Source organism: Atractosteus spatula, chromosome 4 (genome assembly GCF_055471065.1).
Source record: "Atractosteus spatula isolate fAtrSpa1 chromosome 4, fAtrSpa1.hap1, whole genome shotgun sequence".
Lineage (NCBI taxonomy): Eukaryota > Metazoa > Chordata > Actinopteri > Semionotiformes > Lepisosteidae > Atractosteus > Atractosteus spatula.
In genome coordinates, this window is record NC_142709.1 from 30,002,501 (window position 1) to 30,025,905 (window position 23,405).

At 39.4% G+C, this 23,405-nt stretch overlaps 1 protein-coding gene across 4 annotated transcripts in view; it reads left to right on the plus strand.

The window, feature by feature from the left end:
• Positions 1 to 23,405, plus strand: part of farp1 (FERM, RhoGEF (ARHGEF) and pleckstrin domain protein 1 (chondrocyte-derived)) — a 110,572-nt gene that overhangs the window by 60,690 nt on the left and 26,477 nt on the right. For 2 of the 4 annotated variants that reach the window (XM_088913685.1, XM_088913688.1), the window contains exons 3-13: positions 4,783 to 4,887; positions 6,375 to 6,417; positions 7,322 to 7,400; positions 13,040 to 13,137; positions 13,926 to 14,040; positions 16,196 to 16,343; positions 17,486 to 17,581; positions 17,951 to 18,117; positions 19,029 to 19,097; positions 19,821 to 19,896; positions 20,799 to 21,030. In XM_088913685.1, the coding sequence (XP_088769811.1) occupies positions 4,783 to 4,887; positions 6,375 to 6,417; positions 7,322 to 7,400; positions 13,040 to 13,137; positions 13,926 to 14,040; positions 16,196 to 16,343; positions 17,486 to 17,581; positions 17,951 to 18,117; positions 19,029 to 19,097; positions 19,821 to 19,896; positions 20,799 to 21,030 (1,228 nt within the window). The remainder of the gene's footprint in view (positions 1 to 4,782; positions 4,888 to 6,374; positions 6,418 to 7,321; positions 7,401 to 13,039; positions 13,138 to 13,925; positions 14,041 to 16,195; positions 16,344 to 17,485; positions 17,582 to 17,950; positions 18,118 to 19,028; positions 19,098 to 19,820; positions 19,897 to 20,798; positions 21,031 to 23,405) is intronic. The other 2 variants (XM_088913689.1, XM_088913686.1) reach the window with 2 other exon arrangements.

Consider the following 23,405-nt stretch of genomic DNA (forward strand, 5'->3'; position numbering starts at 1 on the left):
CATGTGTCTAGTGTGAAATTTGAATTATAACCAGGGAACAAATGAGTTCAGCGTGCTGAAATAGTTCTGTTTTGTAGATAGTGAAGACTTGTACTGTATAACAGTATGAAATTGACCTCAGAATTATAGGAGTCTAACTAGGAGTTAGACTTGTCCAGTTCAATTATTTTAATGGGATGCCAGTCAGACAGATATAAAACTAAATATTATGTATTTTTAACATGGACAGGAAGGTGTACAAAAGGTCACCAGCTGGTCAAATAATTGCTTGCAAACAGGTGTGTGTTAAAATAGGAAATGTGACCGTGGCTATCCTTTTATGCTATGCTTAGTAAATAAGATGTTATATATCTCCACAGGAAATCATGCAAATCAACACGAATGTGGGATTGCTTTTTCTAGGATTTTAGTGTTTTTTTCCTTATTTTGAGCTGTCACTTTTTATTTATTTTTAATTCATGCTGTCATCAATAAATGGTTTTCCAGTACTGTCCAGTTTAAGACTGGAAACATTGCCATAATATTTAGCACAGGCTCCAGAAATGAACTAATGAAGCCTACAGTATTTGCACAGGCAAAAGAAAGCTGTGTAGCTGAAGTCGAACTGTATTATGATGTATTCTCCATGTGTAGCGGCATGGCACTAAAACATATAGTATCTTTACAAATTTAATTGGAATCCACATCTCCTTACTGAATTACAAGCCACAGCCAGCATTCCAGCATTCATCTGATTTGCATGCCTCCCTAGAATTTCCCCTTACCATTTCAAAGCTATCTTGCTCGTATGGGTTTCGGAATTGTTCTGGGATTGCAATGGCGTTGTGCCATGTATTTATGTATTCATGAATTCCTGTGTTTGAAAGAAGAAGCAGAACAGCTATCTTCATAATATCAGGAGGGAAATGGGAACTGTGCACATTCACACACAGGCAAAATAAAATCTTACACCTTGAGATACATCCAAAGAAAGACTGGATACCTTGTGTTCAAAGCACTGCTTGTTTTGCATGCGGTGTCAAAGCCTTCCGACCTTGTATCCAGCCCATATTGAGCTCTCTGGCTTTAATGAGACTGACAGAATTTGCTCTGAAACTCGGATTGTTTATCCTCCTGACTTGCCGGTATTGGCCAGCTGGCTCCAGCTGCAGCGATTGGCAGCAGTGGGGCCTTCAGTTGGCAAGAGCCCCGTGCCCAGCTTTAACTCAGCATATGGAAACAACTGTCCTTCTCTTGACTTCATTTTTGGACCCAGCATGTTGTGGTCAAAACAAAAAGAAACCTAAATGAAGGGGACATTGAAGAGTCTGAAAGGAAAACTTTCTCTGTTCTTTGTAGTTGTGAATCATGTAGATTCATAGTTCCAAGTAGTTTGCTGACAAGAGCTTTCTTCTCCTATAAAAAAAAAACAGAGAGGAAAAATACCTTTTAATAATTTCAAGTATTATTTTCAGACTTGAAAAAAATGTGGTCTTCTGTTTGCTGGATTCCAAAAAGATGGCACACTCTAGTGGCTATTTGTGGTTGCTGCAAGGTCAGAAATCTTGACCAGAGTGTGGATCTGCTTTTCATGATGCCGGGGGGCTGTTCTTGAGGGACAAAGCCTGAATCAAAGCTGAATTTTTAACAGGGTTCCATCCAAAAATTGAGGAAATGTCAGTTTCTTGCAGTTATTTAGATAAATATTAGCCTCACACCTTTTTTATGATCCACCTAACCAGGTATTAGTGGTAGTGTCTGTTCAGTTTCAAAATGGTTTTTAGGTCAGTCTTGGGTTTAGGTTCCAGTGTATTACTGATTCTGTGACCTTCAATCTAAAATTAATTCTCATTGGGTTCTATGAGATGAAAGTGACTTCTGTGTCTTGACAACTTTCTGGAACACTGCTTTCACGGCTGGCTCCAGCCCAAGGGCTAGTTTTCTAGAGTCTTGGCTGTTGGTGAGTTGCGGAAAGCTTATTTCAAGACATGCCATTTGCACCAAACACTAGTATGGAAGAAAGGAGGCACAAAGAATACTATGGTGTTAAAATTCTTTGAGTGGTTCACTGTAAACAGACTACTGTTTCCCTGCTTTCTGGTATTTTGGAAGAACAGCCAACAGAGCAACATGCATTTACTTGCAAGATTTCTTTTGTTGTGCAAATGAAGGCTAAGGACAAAGCTTTCATAGTCTGTTGCCAGATCACATTCAAGTAAGATTAAGTCAAGTGGCTGTTAGTAAAGGCATTTGCACAAATGCAGGTTGAGTACCATGGTCATGGGTTCGTGTATGGGTCATGCCACTAGCCAGCTCTGACCCAGATTCCCCAGATGGTGGCACTTATCTCGACTTTCAGTGATGCAGCCATTGCCTGTGGCCTCCCAGGTGCTTTTGTTTCTGTCAGTGAGTGACTGGCCTCTCCGCCAATCACTGCTGATCCTCCAGTTTGGGGCTGCTTTGCCTGTGAAAGACGATTGGCTCGAAGGTGGATGGGCGGGACGAAGGAGTCTGCCTGCATTTCCTCTTTCTCTCCCGTGTGCGGGCACAGTGTTCATAGCTGCAAGACAAGACATAAAAAAAACAATTGGTCATTCCAATTCTTAATTGAAAGAAACATCTTGACATTAGACATCAACGAATATAGAAATACCACACACATTGCTTATGTGTGTAGTCCAAGGTTTGCTATACTAAGCCCACACTTAGTTTATGATATTTTTTATACTGGATCAGATCAAGCTAAAACTCATAACATTCATTGGTATGAAGTACTGCTGTAGAAGACATTTTATACTGTTATACTGTATAAGGAAATAGTTTGTTTTGTGGTTCATTGTATTATTAGGTCTTTGTGGGGGAGCTGTGTCAGTGTGTGTGCTGCAATGAAAAAAAACTGCTTTTTCTTCATTATTATGGTGATCAATTATGTATTTTCATGTTTGTGTTTCATGTGTCCATATAGGTTAAGGTTAGCTCTGTTATTTTGACCATTGACATGCTTTATGTCTTTATGACCTTTGCTAAACTTCATGTCACCTGCAGGAAGTTACTAAATGGTGTTAGGCAATATGTAACAACACCTCTGCACAAGCAAGTGGTATCCAGAAGAGAATATTTTCCCCTTTCCCCCCTATACATTACAGCAAGATCATTAAATATATGTTAGTGGCCTTAACTATTAACTCATCTCATCAGAATCAATGTTTCAGCTCACCATATAAACTCTGTCTTCCAAGATACCGTAATGATAAGTGTGCAGACTGGTTTGAACTTGCTTTTGCAGACAAGTGTTGAATGTTTTTTTTTTAGAAATTAGGTTTTAGTGTTTGGAGGGACTGAAATGGAGTTTCTACCTGTATGCTTCCAAAAGCAGTAATTTGATTGTCACTTCAAAGACTTCTCAATGCCTTTAGAGAAATGGATCCTTTCATTATCCTGTGCCAACTTTGCAGCATCAAAGAGCATCGGAACATTTCACCAGTACAAGAATAATGCTGGGAACTCAGAACAAAGTTGAGAAGATAGACAGCCCTCCTGTCAGTAACAGTTTCTCATATCCCTTGATAGTAGAGAATAGGGCATCTTCAAGTTCAGAGTTATTTTGTGCTGCAGAAGTTTGGGGAAAATCCTCTTTGAGAATATCATAGGAGTACAATGCTTGCACTCTTCACCAATTCCTTAAATATTTCTAGAATGCATGGAAAAGATATCTGAATATGTATGACAGTTTTCTTTCATTTTAATTCCCTTTGTTCTTTTGATTGCTTTGAATAGTTACATAAAGGAAGTTGCTAGAGGGAAAACCATTAAAATTGTTTTTAATTATTACAAATGACTGTGTATTTCCATTTGCATATACTGCTATTCCAAGAGGCCTGCCAATTTCTAAGCCCTTGACTTCTTTGGCGTGACATGCTGGAGGTCGCAGACTGTGATATAAGCCATCAGGAGTCTTAAGTTATTAGTCAGCCAGCAGCTGAACCAGACTTAGTGGGCCATTCTGATTGGAAACCGACTTACTGCAGGAGAACAAATCTACTTGATTAGAGTCTTGGACTGAGTTCTTTATCTTTACCTAAACGCTAAATAATTATTCTAGAAAAAGTGGCCTTTTATGAATATATATATATTTATGTTTTTAACTAGATTGTTTTTTGTGTAAACCCATCTATGCTTCATTAGAGTTTTAAAGCCAGTTAGAGAGAAAAGAAAAGGATTGAGCAATTATAGCCCTTTTTTCATTGCTTTGTTAAAGAAAACTCTGTTGCCAGTCAGTAGCGTTTGCTCAGCATTTAAATAGTGATTCTGCAGTCATTTTGGTGCCTTTAATTTAGATTTAGGACTGAGGTGCAACAGCAGGGCTCTAGCTGTAGGAGATGGCCTAATTTGGGAATGCATTGTCTAGGACTATCTTGATGCATCACATTAGAATCGTCTAAAGCAGGTTTTCAAAAAAATGTGCAAGGGTCAATGAGCATCTCAGCCTCTTAAAAAACATATGCAAACACTTTAGGGCTATATGAAACAATTTCCTTTTTTCATTGGTTTATGTATTTGTTTTAACATGTAAGTAGGCAGGCCAGCCTTTCTTTTGGTTATAAGTTATTAGAGCCATAAATGGTGACTCCTGTTATTTTATTTCACAGATGGAAAATTATGTTGAAATTTGAAATTATGTGTGTGATGCTGGGCATTGTGTTAGCAACAGTTCAAAGTTCTGTTCATAACTGGATGACCAGATTTATTAATTGTTTTTCGAAAGTTCTGAATTTGTTTTATTTTCTTGTTTTCTCTTCACAGCAAAGAGCTCCAGGGAAGATACTATTTGACCTGGTGTGTAGCCATTTGAATCTCATTGAGGGAGACTACTTTGGCCTTGAATTCCAGGACCACAGGAAAATGACAGTGAGTGAATGAAATGTGAAAGACATTAAAAAGGATTATATTTTAAAAGGGAAACAGATTACAGTTAGTGTAGAACAGTGGTACTTCAAAGTAATTTGGATACATAAGTGTGTCAGCTCTGCAGATTTGAGTAAACAGTCTACTGCCAAAGATGGTGTTGTAAAACAAGAACGGTGGGAAGGACTCTGTGGGGTCTGTGATTATCCACTTTATTCCCTCTAGGTTAGATTCTGTCTCTGCTCTTTCAGGAGTAACCACAGGGTGATGTTTATTTTTATTTTTAAATTTATTTTTGGATGATTGATCCATTTTTAGTTCATTTTGCATTCTCCTACGTGTTGTTTAGCAATGCAGTTTGCCTACAGCAAATATCTCAGGACAAATCAGGGCTAACTCAAGTAAGGAGGAGGGTACACAGAGTCTTGAAATAAATTTAAAGCTCACACAAATTTAGAGAGTAAAAATATGGTTTGGCCGCAGCATGGGGTAGTTTTTAGGGCTCTGGAATCGGGATCAGACAGACGTGTGTTTAGAACCCCAATGGGATTCTGCTGCTGTACCAGCAGTGGGGTATTTCACTCAGATTGCTGTTACTTTTTTGTCCTCTTCTTTGCACTTCACATGTACAGCACAGGTGAAAGGTTTGGGATCAAATCCAGAGATAAGGTGCCTATTCTCTAAAGATGCAAAAAATGAAACACTGAGCTGGAATTGTACACATCTGGATTTTTACATCCATTTTCCTTTTTTTTTTAAATGGGAAATAATCGTCAGTTAATTTATTTCACACCATATCCAAGGTCAGAATTGCCAGATATTAATCATCTCAGTGCCACAGCCCCCTGCAGTACAAGAGCATAAGAAGTTCTGTGGGCAGTCCTTTGGTGTCCATCTGTCACGCTTCAGCGCCTTCCAGGAGAGCGATCAGTGGTGGGAGAAGTAGCACCTCTCTCACTGACAACTCTGCCAGCTTGCAGGTGTCAGGCCGGTATCAGAAGCTACTGTTAGGTGTCCAATTTAGGCTGCACTCAGCTAGATTGAAATTCTGCCACCAGCACTGGTTAATAGCATAGCTGAGGCTCCAATTGCCAATGTCTGGACTTATATAGCATCCCAATGAAGTGTTTTTTGTGGTTGAACCACTCTGGAGCCGAACTTCGCTGTGTTTTTAAAAGGTAACGTTCATCTAGCCACAAAGTTCCAAAACATCGATACGAAAAGACCACATCTATCTCACACCCCTAGCCCTCCTGTACATTATTTGTTGCTTCCTAATGTTTGTACCTACTCTGGACTCGATCCCAGGTCTTCAGGGCGTTTTTGTCAGTTGTGGCCAGTCCTCTTCCAGGAGTGCAATAAGAATCCCACTTGAGAGTTTGCGGTTGAACGCAAGAGAACACAGGGTTTAAATAATTCATTGGCCCTTTAGTGCAGTAGACCATGTTGTATTCAGTGAGCTACTTGTTGACATGTTCTTGTTTTTACAGGTGTGGCTGGACCTGCTGAAACCCATTATGAAGCAAGTCAGAAGTAAGTGCAGCTGTCTGAAAGGGCTGAGTTTGTTCCTAATGCTCCCTGGTTTCCTTACATGCTGTACACAACCAGAGACAGTCCTTTCAGAGGAAGTGTTACAAAATGCAAATGCCGTAATAACGTTTGGTCTTTTTATGTGGTTGAAGGGTAGGATAATTATAAGTGCATTATTTCCAGCAGGCTGTTTTGGACCATTCATTTTTGCTAAAGTCTGAATTCACTTTGAATTTAAATGTCTATTATCTGCTTTATGTGGGGATAAAGTAAATTGTGTTGAAAGGATGCTTCTAATTAAATGGACTTCATCAACACTAAATGCTCCTAAATTAGACAGCTTGTAGCCTAACGTAGGAATTGTGCCCTTAAGAGCTTTCCACACATGGTACTGTATTTGAGGTTTGTGTCAGATGGATCTGACATTTATCTCAGAATTTAATAAGGGTAATTGCTTAGTTTTTTCATGCGACAGCAGCTGAGTCTTTACCACAAGTCATTGAGGTGTTGCTATAAGCCACAAACTGAACCCATCATACAGAGAACACAGAACATTCAGCTGATATCATCCTGAGCAAGACTGAGATAGGCCAGCCAGCCTAATGGAAAAAGTCATTAGAATTTCTACATCAAATAACTGCTGTGTTAAGCAGTGAATAAAAAACACAAAACCACAGTGATTACGGGGGTTTTATTGAAAGTGATTATACAAATTTAATAATTATTCGTGCTTACTTGATTAGTCTGTAAAGAGAATTCTTAAAAATGTATATAGTTAGTGCTAGTATTAAAGAATCTTGCCAGCATTTTTGTTTCCCTATTCTTTCAATTATTGTAAAATTTAAGCATATTCTTAGTTGTTTTGCTGTTGCAGTGTTCTCATTAATTGTGGAAAACTCTTTCCCAGGACCCAAACACACCGTGCTGAGATTTGTGGTGAAGTTCTTCCCTCCTGATCACACTCAGCTGCAGGAAGAGTTAACAAGGTTAGAGATATTGTTGGATGTTTTTAAAGTTTTTAACTTGGTCTTTATCTTGTCTGTCTTAATCAGTAGTTTTGCTTGCTTGTTTTTAGTTCTTGAATTTCTTCATGCCTGCATTTTTTAGTAGATGTCTTTCCCAGCCTTTATTACAAATTTAGAAGGTATTCACTTTCAGGAACAGGCAAGAAAGTTGGATTTAGAGTCTTTCCTCCTTTGTTTCCCTTATGATCTGCAGGTCAGAGTATTACTATGTGTTCTGAGCACAGTCTAAATGAAATCTGAACTCTAAACACATTGGTTATATTGTGCTTTATGTGTGTACGAACCATTAAGCTAGAAGATTGATATAGAGGAATGTCTCTTTGGTAATAATAAACATTTAAACTGCATTCCATAAGGACAATATTAATATCTAACAACTCTTGTCAGATACTATTTGAGGATTATTCCCTTTAACACTGCCTTTTGTGGAGAATTTAGACATGCATGCACCATGCACAGTAACTATTACTAAAAGAGTTATGGCTTTGGAATATTTCCTGTTTCCTGGTAAAATGTATCATTAGAATAACAAATTTTTCTCGGGCATATGTAGTATCTTTTCTTGCTTCTGACAAACCCCTTTTTTCCATTTCTTAAGCAAAAGTGAATGATCTGGCAGGATCACTTTAAGATCAGGCTGCTGTGTGATTTAAGAGGAAGGTGTATCTCCTTCAATTACTTAACACAAATCAGCCTGTTCTATTATTAGAGTTATTTTTGTTTTGTTAGCTTGAACATTTTACATTCAACAGGCTTGTAACGGGCCACAGACTGCAGCTTTCTTTTTATTTGCCAGTCAAGATGCCTGGGTCAAACAGTTCCAAAGACGCAAATAAAACAATAATTCCTGTAAGAAGCTGACCCCCCACCTAAATTTTAATAGGAAGATAAGTTATTTTCCAACAGGATTTCCATCAATATGGTCTTGTATACCAGAAAAGAACTGACAGTCAGTTGATGACATTATTTTTTGTTTCAGATATTCTCTGATAAATAGTACTTCATTTGTGAAAAACACATCAACCCTTTAAAATATGTACAGGTTTAAAGTTGTGCATTTTTCATTCTGTGTAGCTGGGAGAGACCACTTCATTACTTTTGCCAGGTTTTTGGTCAGCTCCATGAATAACTCAAGCTAAGCTCTACTTTTTCCAGAATTAGAGGATTCCAATTTACTGGGACTGAGATTCTCATTTTTCAAAGTTTCCCACAGGGAAAGAAAAATGTATTTAGTACAGATCTTTTTTTTTAAATCACTGCGCCTGTCTTCTGCCTAAGAAAAACTGTTATTTGTACAGCTTCCACTGTAGAATAGCGAGCACAGCTTCAGATAACCATGTTTGTGAGTGTTTGTGAATTTCCCAGAGCAGAAGCAGTTATCTATGTTGTGAGGAGGTTTCAGTATGTAAACAGAACCTGAAGATCATGCTTTGTGATTTGTGAATGAAATGTTTTAACCTTTATTATTGAATGGAGAAATAGATTGTCATGTATTGTATATGGAAGCATTTATTCAGCCACTAACAGAATGCATAATTTAAATAATTTTAATCAGACCATCCACTGTCTTCAGGCTGTTCATATTAGTCTGTCTGTGAGATTAATAACTGAAAACACTGCTTTGAAGTTTAAATGTTAAAAATACATATCGGGGAGGGATTGAGGTGAATAAAGTAAATCCAGTTGCATAGTAGCAATGGATAAAGGGAGTGTTCATTTTTTGGGGTGTATTCAGCTTGGGAGATCATTTCTAACTAAATGCTGCTTAACCCAATGTCTGACAGTGTTGTTGAGTATGAGACAGTTTGTGGTATTTTTATTGACTTCCCATAAGTATAAAAAAAAACTTCAAATCAGTGAACCAGGAGCATCTGACTAAAATGTAAAAAATGCTAGGCCCTCCAAAAGTATTGGGACAAATCAAACAGTTTTTACTTTACAGTCAACTATTTGTAATTCTGAGATAAAATACATTGTGGCTAATTCAATGCATGAATTTAATCATAGCAGGCAAACCACATACTCCATATTAAATCCAGTGATTTCAGTTTAATTTCAGAGTGTAAAAGTCAACATTTGATTGTATATTCCTTTGAGGCAATAACTGTAAGAATCGGTGACCCATTGCACTCACCAAACTCTCTTTAATCATCTCAGAAGCTTTGCTGCAACCACTTTTGAGTTCTGGTCTATTCTTGGAATGTGGTAACTTTTTTAACTTTGTGGGGTTTTTTTCTTTGACGTGTAAAATGCTGCTCAATACAATTTAGGTCTGGAGGTTTAACTTGGCCAGTGTAAGATTTTCCACTTTTTTCTCCGGATGAACTCCTTGGTTGCATTGGCCTTTATGGGCCATTGTTATGGCACATCGTGAAGCTCATAAATATCTGAGCATTTTCATCTACATAAGTAGATGAAACATTTTTAGAAACTTCAGAATTCATTCATTTGATGCCATCATTAGTTACATCGGCAATGCACACAAGTGCACTAATTCCAGAGGTGACCATGCATGGCTCAGGTGGTAAACTTTGTGGAATCTGCAGTTCTTTTTTTCACACCTTAACCTTTCCATCACTTTGGTAGAAGTTTCTCGTCTCATTTTGGTCCATAAACGTCACAAATTTAATCCATAAAACTGGTTTAAGCTTCTCCCTGGTCATGTTACTTCTTCTGAACAGTTCTGCAGCATGGTGGAGGTAATGTCGTGACCTGGGCAAAGATACCTTCTTTGGCTCCATCATCTGAATCTAGAATTGGAACAATTGTGGAAATCGCATCTGTATATTGGTTTCCTGCTAATTAGAGCCAAAGATGAGTCAACCCATTGATTCTGCAGGAAACTCCTAAAGGTGATTGGTTGACTGGTAGCAAATTCAACTCGATGAGTTTCATGGTTTTCATTTCCAGAAGAAATTCTGCCCAGCTCCATGTTCCTTGAGTTCTTCACCTTGTTGGGTTTCACTCAAGGTGGTGATGTTATTTGTGGAGTTCTTGGACCACAAATGCAGTGACCAGTCATTGCCTGGACAGTCCTCAAAGGCCAGGTCCCAGATCCCAGATTTGAATACTCTCTTTTGGGTTTTTCAGCCACAGAAAGGTGATCCATTAACATTCAGTCAGCACTGTTGATGAATATAAAAAGGCTGTTTTTCCAGCTCCCTCCCTAGAACAGGAGAGCAGAGCGTTGCTGTCCTTAAAAGGGCTGCTCAGTCACCCTTAATGCCAACCCTTTTGTAACAGCAGCTTTGATAACAGTCACTGCCCTGCTGCTGTCACCCAGGAGTGTGTACTGGGGATGGGAGAGACGTGTGTGAAATATCTTTTGTTTTGTGCTTCACACACTTCTTGACAGAATGTGACCACGAGTCAGTGATGTGGAGACCAAGGCAATTGCAGGTCACGTTCTGCTGCAGGAATTCATCCAGCACAACAGATCTATCTTCTATCTGTGCTGTTTAGGGGTTAGGTACCAGAACCCTGTTTATTGAAGAATGGTGGAGACAGGAATTCCAGCAGGGTGTCATGGCAACCAAAGTGGCTTCAAGAGTGAAGAGGGCTGTATTCTTTGTTTCACTCTGTTGGTGCTCTGTTGATGCTGAACTTCATTCATTCATTACCAAATTTCCACACTGATGCCAAAGGAGTGGACATTGAATACTCTACATATATTCTTGGAAAATACTTGATTCATAACCTGTATTATGAATTATATTCATAATAAGGATTTTTGTTTAGAATATTTTGAGTACTAAAGGGACGTGAAGAATCCACTGTGAAAGAACGTTTATCACCCGTTAATTCCTCTTATTTTAATTTGCTCTATTCTTTGTCAGTTATTTTTTATTTCTCTTTAAGCTGTTATTGTCTCTTCTTTGTTTGGCTGCATTATTTTTTTGTTAACATCGCTTTTTCTCTAGTTAGTCAGAATGCTTCAGAATATCAGAGGAGGATCAAAATAATTTCTTCTCCGTTCAATAACCCTTCTATAATGATTTTGTAGTGCTGAGACTAATCTGGAGTTTAAGTCCTGCTCAAAGGCAAATCAGTCTGCTATGTCTGGACATGGAAATGGGCATTTAATAATGTTGTCTAGAGCAGTTTACTTTGTAGCGTTAATTCTAAAACCCAGAGGGAAATACAAGCCATGAAAAGAGAATTGTAGCAATTTCATTGTAGTGATCTTTATTTCTGACTTGTCTCATTCATAATTGAGTTTATTTGTACAATGAAGTGTATGTTAATAACAGTATGTCAGGAGAAAATATAACTCATTTAGAGCTGCCTGTTATTCCCATTACTTCAAGGGTTTTCTCATAAGACATGCTACACAGATAGATTTTCATAGTGTTTTCTTGGATAATAATATATTTGTCTTCTTTAAATGAAGCATAATCTCAGCAGCATTTTGAGACTTAACAGTAAAGTAAATGGCCAGTTTATATAAACAGTGCTGGTGGCAGATACTGTACCACAGATTTATTGAGAAGTTTATCCCCTTGTGTGGGATTTTGCTTTTGAGCTGTTCTTGCCCTTCAGAATTTATATATTCATAGTGGTGCAGAGTATCTGACACAAAGGTATTTAAACATTTCTGGCAAAATTTTTAAGACAAAATCCTAAAACAGTGTCTAAAACTGCGGTTTGCAGAAGCTCTGTTGGGATGGTAGCGGAAGCCCAATTCAGTTACAGCCCGAGCGTGGTGGGTCTTTTGAGGCCTCAACATTGGCACAGGGTAGACATTTTCTGTGCTAGGGAGAATGAATACCTGAAAAGTGCATTTTCTGATGGTTTTTTTTTAGCAAGGGACCAATGTTAAGCTACCTGACAATTCTAAATGAAATTGATTTAATAATAATAATTGCTTACACTTATATAGCGCTTTTCTGGACACTCCACTCAAAGCACTTTACAGGTAATGGGGACTCCCTTCCACCACCACCAATGTGCAGCATTCACCTGGATGATGTGACGGCCAGAACGCTCACCACACATCAGCTATCAGTGGGGAGGAGAGCAGAGTAATGAAGCCAATTCATAGATGGGGATTATTAGGAGGGCCAATGGGAAATTTGGCCAGGACGCCGGGGTTACACCCCTACTCTTTTCAAGACCACAGAGAGTCAGGACCTTGGTTTTACATCTCATCCGAAGGACGGCACCTGTTTACAGTATAGCGTCCCCCTCACTATACTGGGGCATTAGGACCCACACAGACCACAGGGTAAGCGCTCCCTGCTGGCCCCTCTAACACCTCTTCCAGCAGCAACCTTAGTTTTTCCCTGGTCTCCCATCCAGGTACTGACCAGGCTCACACCTGCTTAGCTTCAGTGGGTTGCCAGTTGTGAGTTGCAGGGTGATATGGCTGCTGGCGTATCCTGATTTCCATGTTTCTGTGTATAGAGGATGAACCACACAAACAGTGATGTTCAGAAAGTTGCCAGTACATTCTAATTGCAAAGAACACAAACGAGAGACTGCAGAAGCTCTTTGTCAGGCTGGAGTACTTTAACTTTTAGAAAATCTATTGTAGTATATATGTATGTACTGCTCTACATTTACCTGTGGAACCTCTTAAAACATTTTATTTTCTTTCACAGGTACCTCTTTGCCTTACAGATCAAGCAGGATTTGGCCACTGGCCGCCTCACTTGTAACGATAGCAGTGCTGCCCTTCTGGTCTCTCACATTATTCAATGTAAGTGAGTCTCTAGGAGTTTGAACTGTGCTTAAATACACCACAAGACTGCATGTTCAAGGTAAAATTATATTTTTATCCTTTGGCATAAACATATTTGGTTTGTTTACTGAGGGTTGTAGTGAAAGATTAAATGTTCCCTACTGCTGAATAGCATTAGGAAAGAGTACAATACATGTGTGCATATAAACCCTTAATACTGTACATACTTACAGATCATGCCTCTACAAACTGATGTTTTTTATGCAAATTCAGGTTATCAGACACATACAGTATAGGAATAGTGTTACTTTTAGCACAGTGAATGCAAATATCTAATTCCTGCACAGCTCCTTTCATGCTTTAAAAATAATAAAATTATTATTAATAATAAATTATTAATAAAATAATAATTAAAGGGGTGGGAGAGATCCTTAGATCAACACAGAAAAGCTCAGAATAGCTTCCTCTTGTTGGTTACCTTTCTTTCCATCCGAAAAGAGTATCACTGTTAAATTGTTACTCTGCATTCATTTATTCATTTATACATAAAGATACTAGTATTTGACATTTCAGACAAATTTCCATGTGTATTAGTTCTGCATTTTTCACACAGAGAGTTTTTAATGGTGTGTTGCATCTTTGTTTGTACTGTAGCTCTTGATATGAGGTGAGTCTTGTTCATTTCCTTAGTTTGCAAACAGCAGGCCAAAGGCAGGGGAAGGCTTTATCTAGCTGTGATCTTGTGTACTGTCCACGGCTAGATTACTTTTTTTACTCTGTTCCTTTTTTTCCTTCTCTTTGATCAGCTGAGATTGGAGATTTTGATGAAGCCCAGAACCAGCAACACCTCCGGAAAAGCAAGTACATTCCTGATCAAGATGTGCTGATTGACAAGATCAATGAGTTTCACCGCAAGCACGTGTGCGTTGAGTATCTGGTTAACAGTGCCTTATTGTCGTTTGTTTGGTTGTTGTTTGATATCTGATTTGAACATTTACAGCTTCCTTGCAGAATTTTAGATATGTAGAAAACCATGTGAGTGTTGAACTTTGATCTCTTGACATTTACGAACAAAAATGACAAGAGTTGTGTAATAAAAGACTACTGATTTTAATTCCTGATATATATGGATGTTTACAAGTTACTTACACTGTACATTATTTATGGGAAGCCTCAAGGTTCATTTTAGATTCTCTTTAAAAGCCTTGCTTACCAGTTCCTTCTGGGATATTTCCCCCCCCGTGGTATCTCAGTGGTTTGAGCCTGAGGGGAATTTGTTTGATGCGAAACATAGTGTGCCTGGAATAGTCTACTGTTGTAACAAGGAATTATTTCATGCGTACTCAATAGGAAAAGGGTATCAGCCTAAGGTTCCTGGTGTGTGAAAATTATGCTTCAAAATATGAGATAACTCCTGTGAAGCTGCTGGCTATACTGAATGTGTGAACCTATTTTTAATAATGGATATTTGGAAATTTGTACTAGTTTGTACAAGGGCCCATTCTAGATACACACATTCATACTGTGGTTCTTCACTGACTTTGTAGATGTCAGATTTGTACTGCATAATGTACAATGTAACAGAGTTTTGTATTGTTTTTCTAATTCAGTTCTTTTGCGTGTTTTCCTCCTATTCATTTACAAAGAAAGTTTTTTTTTATTTGCTTTTATTTCTATTTACTAGAATACCTCTTTTGACATGCAAATACTGTTTTGAGAACTGTTTTATCAGTTAGTGTGCTTTAAACAGCACTTGCTGCACTGCTATGGAATTTGCCGCTATCCGAAGGCTTCAAAATGATAAAATTTGGAGATCCAGCCACGTGACAAAGATTCTTAAAAACCATTACAAATAAAAAAAAGATAAATGCAAAACTGCACCTTTACATTTACATTCCTATTATGTTTGAATGTTTGGGTGCTGCTGGTGCTATATCACATGGATAAAAGTTCTGATGCATACAATGAACACCTACAACTTGGGCACAGCTTTAAGGGGTTTGAATGAAAGAAATTCTCTATAATTTATCTTTCTTAAGATTGTACATCGATTACTGCAATAAAGCATGAAGTGCTCCAATATCATCCTTTAATTGACTGAAGTTTCTGATATATTAATCCAGTTTTTGAAACTGGAGATTTTTCATTTTACTGTGCCTGCTTACCTCCCACCCCCAACTCTCTTTTGGGACATAATTCTTGCTACTTGTCTTTTGGGTAAAATCCACATTAGGCATTCTAATTAGGCACCACATCCAGGAAACAGGAAATAATTTTCCAGAGCTCAGATAGAGGGTATATACTATTGGTGTATCTGAGTCTTTGTTCTTCTCTAAAACCTTAGGGGTATCAGATAAGTTCAGGAACTTTTAGAGCTGTTGTGGTTATATACCAGATTATTTTACTGTTTTTCTAACTCCAACATGGTAGTTAAGGAAGTTCAACAGTTTATCTGACAATAAGAATGGAAAATCTAAAGTTTCACTTCTGCAAAACTGTCATCATTGTGGGAGGGTCATACAGCTCCTGACAATTCATAAAATTGATATCTACTGTAACATGGATGTCTAAAATGCATGTCTAACACTTCCCTGAAATGAAATATTTTGTCATATTTAACTGCAGGGATGATAAATATTGGTGACCAGAATGCACAATATTTTAAAAAATGTTTTACATCACATTTTGCTTATAGTTTTGAAGCAGATGTGGCAACTTGCATAAGAAATGTTCTCCATGCTGTACACAGTATGTGTCTTTTAAATATTAAATAAACTGTAGTGTGTCCCATGGGTGCTCTTTTGAGAGAGATTCAATCAGTGACACACCCAGGCACAGCCTGCCATTTAACAAAGTTCAGCTAGGACAACGTAGTGTAATATTATCCCCGGTTTTTCACAGTGAAATACGCTAACAGTGTTTGCTTACTAGGGACAGTAAAGAAGTATAAGGAGTAATTAAATAAATAGTTTAAGGTATCAAACCTTTAAGGATAATATAGTCTTTAAAGATGAAGACAAGGTATTGGGTCAGCTCCTAATTCATTGCTGGTTTGGTTCGGCTTGTTGTCTTTCAGTGGGCAGACACCAGCAGAGTCGGACTATCAGCTCCTTGAAATTGCTCGACGGCTGGAGATGTATGGAATCCGGATCCATCCTGCCAAGGATAGAGAGGGAACCAAGCTGAATCTGGCTGTGGCCCACACTGGAATCTTAGTGTTTCAGGTAACAAGGAGTGCAGATGCTGCCACTTTCTAAAAAAACAGAACCGGAGAGCTAGCCTGAAGGGCTTCCAATGGTGCTGTACAGCTTATCTCGAGATTACTATCAGGCCCTATGTTTGCGCTACAACACTGAGATCCAGTTCATTAAGACTCCAATTCCAGTGCTGAACGGAATCCGTACATTTTCTCACCTCCTCCTCCAATACAGGATTGCAGGGGATGGGGACTATCCCAGCAAGCAATGGGGCGCACGGCCTGGATGGGATGCCAGTTCATTGCAGGGTAGACACACACACACACACCAAGGCCAATTTTTCTCAGGAGCCAACTAACCTACCAGTGTGTCTTTGGACTGTGGAAGGAAACTGGAGTACCTAGAGGAAACCACACAGAAACCCATGTGAAAACAGGCATAACATGCAAACTCCTCACAGATAGAACCCCAGGAATTGAACCAAGGGCCCCAGTATTGTGGTTATCAGTAATGATAACCACTGTGCCACCCCTCACTTCTGAAAGAGACTGAAAATGCATCTCTTCAGGATATACCTAACCCTAGAGGCGTGTGACTAATACCCCATTTAGTGAGTATGGTTTTATGACTCTATTTCCTGTCAATCAGCCCTGAAACTGCTTAGTGCTGCGCAGTATCTTGGCACTTAATTAGTGCTACGCTTATGTTTTTGTGGTTTATGAAGTTTCATGTATCACTTTCATCTTGAAAGGATGCATCTGCCAAATGAATAAAGGTTTAGTATGCACGAAAGGACAACCCTGTCCCATGATTTTCCTGTTACTGTACATAATTCAAGAGGTCACAGCACTGTTCAGCGATGTCTGTATCTCTGCAAAGAGTAAATTTAGAATGAACCTTTTCACACTGCAGATCAGACCTGTGTGAGTTAATTTCGAGAAATATAATTGGTTTCCTGATGTTTTTGCTTCTTATGCCTATTTTAAACATAACGTAATCAATGGTAAAATTAATCGTCACTCTCCTGTAGACAGATTTCTGAGAACATGATGAAATGTAATTGTAACCTTCTTTGAAAAGGAAGGTACCATATTCAGTGTTCATCTGTGTGATTTGACATCTTTGCATTGGAAACATAAGTTGCTTTTCTTTTCTGTGCCTTTTTAAAGGGTCACACAAAGATCAATGCTTTCAACTGGTCTAAGGTGCGGAAGCTGAGCTTTAAACGGAAACGATTTCTCATCAAGCTGCGCCCAGACTTGAATGTAAGTTTGTTTTTCGCAATTTACCTTAAAATTGAGAAACAAGCTGGACTTCTGAGGTTAAAGGATTTGTTTTTTTTAGTTTGTGGAATGAGTTTTTTTCTGCTTTTCAAATTTTCAAATTGTGGTAAATATTACTATGGTGATGGCGAATGTTTTTGCAGGAGGTGTTTGCTTTTCTGAAAACTGTTAATGCATTGTCCTTTTTTATTGATTAGAAAATAAACTTGGAGAATAAAAAAAATGTCCATACTATGAAAGTTAAAAATATACTTATTGAATGCAATGGCTTGACCTGGTTTGTGCTGTTCAGATGGTTGAAAAGTGGCAAAAGTTGTGCTCTAGGTGTGGATGTGATTGACCCATTTGCAGCAGAGCACCTACCAAGACACGCTGGAGTTTCTGATGGCAAGCCGGGACTGCTGCAAGGTATTCTGGAAGATCTGTGTGGAGTATCACGCTTTCTTCAGACTTTTTGAGGAACCTAAGCCCAAACCCAAGCCAGTCCTCTTCAGTAGAGGGTCTTCTTTCAGATTCAGGTATACTCACACTTCCCAGCAGGGCTCTTATTAAAAGTAAGAATCAAATTATTCCACGTTATATAGTTGCTATTTTTGGTGTCAGTGTGCCGGGGGTGGTTAATTTAAATTTCACAGCAGGCTATCTTTATCTTATCTCCTTGAAGTAGGCTTTGCTGAGATCATCTCTGCCATTAAAATGCGTTTCATGCAGGCACCTAAACAGTGTGCTTCGTTAATTTTTACTCTACAGTACATTCGTCACTCTTGCATCTTTTTCAATCCCTGGTAAAAACAGTGTATTAATCAGTAATCAGTAATATATTTGTAGGGGTCTGACATGGATTTTGGGGCGTGAAATCTAAGCTTCTTCAATTTCAGAAATAATTCCACTCTGGATTTAAAAATTGGTGGCGGCACGTTACTGTGCTTTTACAAATGTAAACTATGTTTACTGTATGTTAGCTTTGGTGTGCAACAAACATTTAAAAATGTCATGATGCTGGAGGAAAATTTTCATGCAAAAGGAAAGATTTCTGGAGCATATGGGATTAATAGTTTCAATGAATGTAGCCAGTTGGACATAATACAGGAAAAGATAAGATCTGCATGAAGGCAAAATTAAAGATTTTCCTATTACATGCCTTAAAGAAGGAACTTTCTTACAAGATTCAGGAAATAATATTATTCCAGAATGTTATAACAAACCCTTTCACAAGTCAGGAAAAGAGTATGAAGATGTAATGGCCAAAATACAAAAAATAATGAACTCTTGGGCTACTAATTTAGATTGCCATTGAAATGGATATGGTAGTATTCATTTTTTATTACTGCACTGTTCATCCACCCTTAATTGGGCTTTTGATGTATGGAGGCAGTTGTCAGATTATTGTCATATATATTACAAGAGGTTTTTCTTTTTCTTTTTCTAGTGGTCGGACACAGAAGCAGGTGCTTGATTATGTCAGGGATTCAGAATTCAAAAAGATTCCCTTTGAAAGGTGAGATCGTTTTTTGGGTTTTTTTGCATGCCTCTTGTGTGACAGCATAGATGGTCTTCCACTACATTTGCTGATCCTTTTCCACTACTGATAAAAAAAAGTTTGGTGTCATTCCTTACAGAAGGATCCTGGGCAACCACCTTGTGTTTACAGTCAAGTTCGGAAATACAGTGTATTTTGTGCTTTGCAGCAGGAGTGAACAAACGTAACATGTAATCCACAGAAAGTCAGTGTTATTCCGGATCACTGGGTTCACACAAATGTCCAAATTAGTTGATTTCAGAATGTTTTGGTTATGCATTAAACTTGAAACAAATACAGATCTTGTGATGCGGGGGCTGATGGAGTAATTTATTGAAGGTGTGTCTAGTCCTAATGGTAATCTGACTCTTTAATAGTTACTAGTGTACCTTGAAATTGAACTTTACAATTTGAATCTGAATTGATTCTAATAATCAGTCTCATGCATTGATGCTGATCTGAAATCTCTTCTGAAATAGACTACAAGGGAAGAGGATTCCTGGGCAGACTGAGACTGAGGCGTGTCTGTTTGATTCAATTTGTTTAACTCAGGGAGTTCGAAGGCTGGGCATACTTCTAATTATTGATCGGGGCAGAAAGAGGAAGTTGAGAAGCAGGAGCATTTGCCAGTTAATTAAGTCAGTTTAAAGTGTTCTCCAGAGATTGCACAGTTGTTCCTTACTTTGGTTCATTGTCTTCCAGGAAACACAGTAAGATCCAGTCTAACACAGGACTGTCTCCACAGCCTTCAGAGCGCCGATCCGAAGTGCCAAAGCAAGTCAGTATTGCAGTCAGTGCACCAATGCTTATGCCTTTCAATTAATCATTGCTGGTCTTTGTATAGAACTTTTCTTTGCAAAAGATCTCAGAGCGTTTTGCATATAGGAAAGTACCAATTCTTCCAGTAGTGATGTGTAGCCCTTCTTTGCCAGCAGCCACGCTACAGAGTGGATCAGGTGGAGAAGTGAAAAGCTGGATAAGCCCAAAGTGGAATTTAGCCAGGACACAGGGGTTAACATCCCTATTCCTTTGAAAGCTGCTAGGCCTTTGTTTAATATCTTTTCTGAAGGATAGCACCTCCTACAGCAAAAGTACTGTGTTCCCAGTAGCCATACGAGGTACTGGTTTGGACATTTAGGTCATCATTTAGGTTTGGACATCTGGCTTTCCTTAAAGGTCTCTCATCCTAGTACTGATCAGTACTGATTGCTGCTGTCTGTCATTCTAGCTATGAGATGAAAGGCACCATTTTTGTCACATTGTGTTGCTGGTCAGCCTCTAATAGATATAATCCGATAGAGCAGCTGTAGACAGAACATGTACAAGAGTATCTATCAAGTACATTGTAAAAATTTTGTGGGAGCCCATGAAGGGTGGAATAATTGTCTGGAAATTCCTGGGAGTATAGCAGTCAGTGCTGGTCTTTTGTTTTATAACGTATACCTTTTTACATAGCCAGCTGTATTGACTGAAGTCCTTATAGTGAAGAAAACAGTTTACTTTTGCTCAAGCACTTATCTAGTTGGTACATACATCAGAAAATTAACTAGGATGAACTGGTTTACAAAAGGTTATCGACCCTCTCTTGCTTCTGCTCGTAGGTTTGTTAGGGAGTGTTAAATGTTTTGCTCTGATGTCTCGTGTCACGGCACGTTTCTCTTCATTGTCGCCTGTTCTCAGAGCCCCGGCAGCACTGCTGCAGACCAGCTGGACTCCCCGATGAAATCCTTGCGGCCAGTGAAGGAGCCGGGGATGGAGCCCGCGGACGAAGCCGGTGGAACCCAGCAGCGCCCCAGCCCCTCATCCCGCCGGAGCCCCCACGAGGGTAGGAGGGCCGAGCTGACGGATGGGGGCAGCAAAGGAAAAGGCCAGCTCTCGCAGGGCAAGCAGCAAGTGGAGCAACCGAGCACAGGTCCAGCATCCCGGGCTGCCAGGGGCAGCAGCTCCTCCATCCCTTATATTGACTGCAGTGACATAGATAGCGAGTATGACGTGGTAAAGGGCCGCGTCACCAGGTCCCAGTCCCAAACAAATGACAATTATGAGAATGAACCGGTAATTCGAAGTAGTGGCAGTAACGGTTTCTACCCTCGGGAAAGGGAAGAAAATTGGAACAAAGGTAGATACAGGGACGCCTCTCCCTATTCCGGTCCCCCACACAATTTCACCGAAGAGCTCAATGATGAGGAACCAACCAACTTCTTATTTTATGGCAGCAGTACACCCCGCATGCCGAGACACAGCACTCTTGTAGATGAGATTTTCAGAGGTTCAGCAAACCGCAGCCCCTTGACTGCCCCACACACACCAGGGAGCAAGAGCTCTAGTCCCCACATGAGCAGTTTTAACAGGACTGGCTCTCACAGTTACCTGGAGCAGAATGGTCTTGGGTCCAAGGCTAATCACAGGGAGGATGGCCACTGTTTTAGCTCTAAGCCTGAGTCCAGGGAGGCAGGCCAACGGTATGGCAACTATTCACCTATTGTGGGTAGGCCTCACCTGCAGAAACTGCATAACGCTCGTAATCGTTCGGATACAGACCCCTTCATCCTCAGTCAAGTCACCTCCACCCCTGTGAATGACTATCGGCCCGGAAACCTCTCCAAAGCAGAGCGAATGGCTGCTTTGGAGCGGCGAATGATGGCCAATGGCCTGTCTGCTCCAGGGCAGGCCAAGTTGAGCCCAGCTATGCAGAGGCTGTTCAGTGGTGGTGCTGTAGACCACGTAGGGGCCGTTCAAATGATCGATGGGTCCACCAGTAGCGGCACGGAATCCAGCGACTCCGAGTCCGAAATGGCCAACCCTTATAGCCACCCTCTCATGTTTGGCAATCCAATTGCTGTGAGCTCATCGCCAATGCCTAGAAACAAGTATTCCTTTGGGAGCCTGCAGTTAGATGAAGAGATAGAGGAGGATGGGTGTTTTAACTTAAGTGATGAAGATGGTGGGAAAATCTTCAGCTGTTAGAAATGCAAAACTACCCTATTTGTTTTACGATGGGGCGCCTGACCTCATTGGGTTGGTGTTTGGATAATTACAGCTTCTTATTTTAGACAAGATGTCACATACAAGTGCAAGAAAGCCTTTTGCCTTCCATTTCTATCAGAATACATGTGACCCTCAAGGCACAAATGACTGAGCTGGAATGTACAGTAAACCTTAACATCTGCATGGAGGAGGGGGGAGGGATTTCCTGCTCTCCAGTAGTGAGGGCACATCTGTTTAGAGATTAAGAAGAATACATGAAAGGCTTTTTCATTCAGGGTGTAATGCACACCTTTTTATAGTTCAAAGGAAAGGCTGCCCTTGAAGGTTCTGAAATAAGTGGAAACTGTAGAGGATTAATATGGCTCTTTCTCACTCAAAGAGAAATTAAGAATGACAGAATGACGTCTTTTCCTCTGAAGGCAGTGGTGCAGCGGAAGGTTGTGCTTTGGAATTGAACTGTTTTGAAAACAGCCCCTCTAAGTGCCAACCCCTCTTGCCATAGTTTCTATAACAAAAACTCAAGAAAGTGGAGTTGTCTTGGTGCATCCTACAGTATGTACTGCAGGTGTGCCAAAAATGTAAGAGATTTTAAACTCCACATGCTTGTTTTAATGAAATCTTACTTTTGTAATGGCTTATTCCTCTCATGTGTTCCATTACCTGTAGTTTTGATTCACAAATGCTCTGTCTACTACTGTTGCACTGAGCTGCAACAAGAAACAAGGTGACTAGCACAAGGTACACATCTTGTAACCTCACCTGACGGGCTTTATTGTGTATACTAAGCCTTGAGTACCTGTTTATTATATTGCAGCCAAAAGAGCAGGCTCAGTTGCAGGATGCTCTTTTCAGGCTCTGTTCTTCGAGAGGTATTTATGTAAGAAGCAGTGGTTGTCTTAAAGGGGATGTTGAGTCTGATTTGGAAACACTTTCTGCAGTGCTTGAAGGAGTCCAAGTCCAAGCATTCAGTAATATGCCTTCATCTACCTTTATTTCTATTTGAAAGAAACATTTAACACTTGTGGATATTGTGTAAACAGATGAATTAGCGGTTCTAGGTTTTTTTAGAGTAGAATTGTTTTTTTATATGTGCACTTGCTGTCTGCTTTTCTAACGATTTTTTAAATAATAGGCGTGTGCAATAGGTAAATATTTTGGTGGTACTTGTAAGTGTAAGAGTGATAAATTTAATTAATACGTCCTGAAAGGATTTCATTTTCTTTCTTTTTTTAATTTTCACCTTGATTATGTAGTTAATCAGTGGGATCTCTGCTTCTTACTTTTACAGTGTGTGTTTTC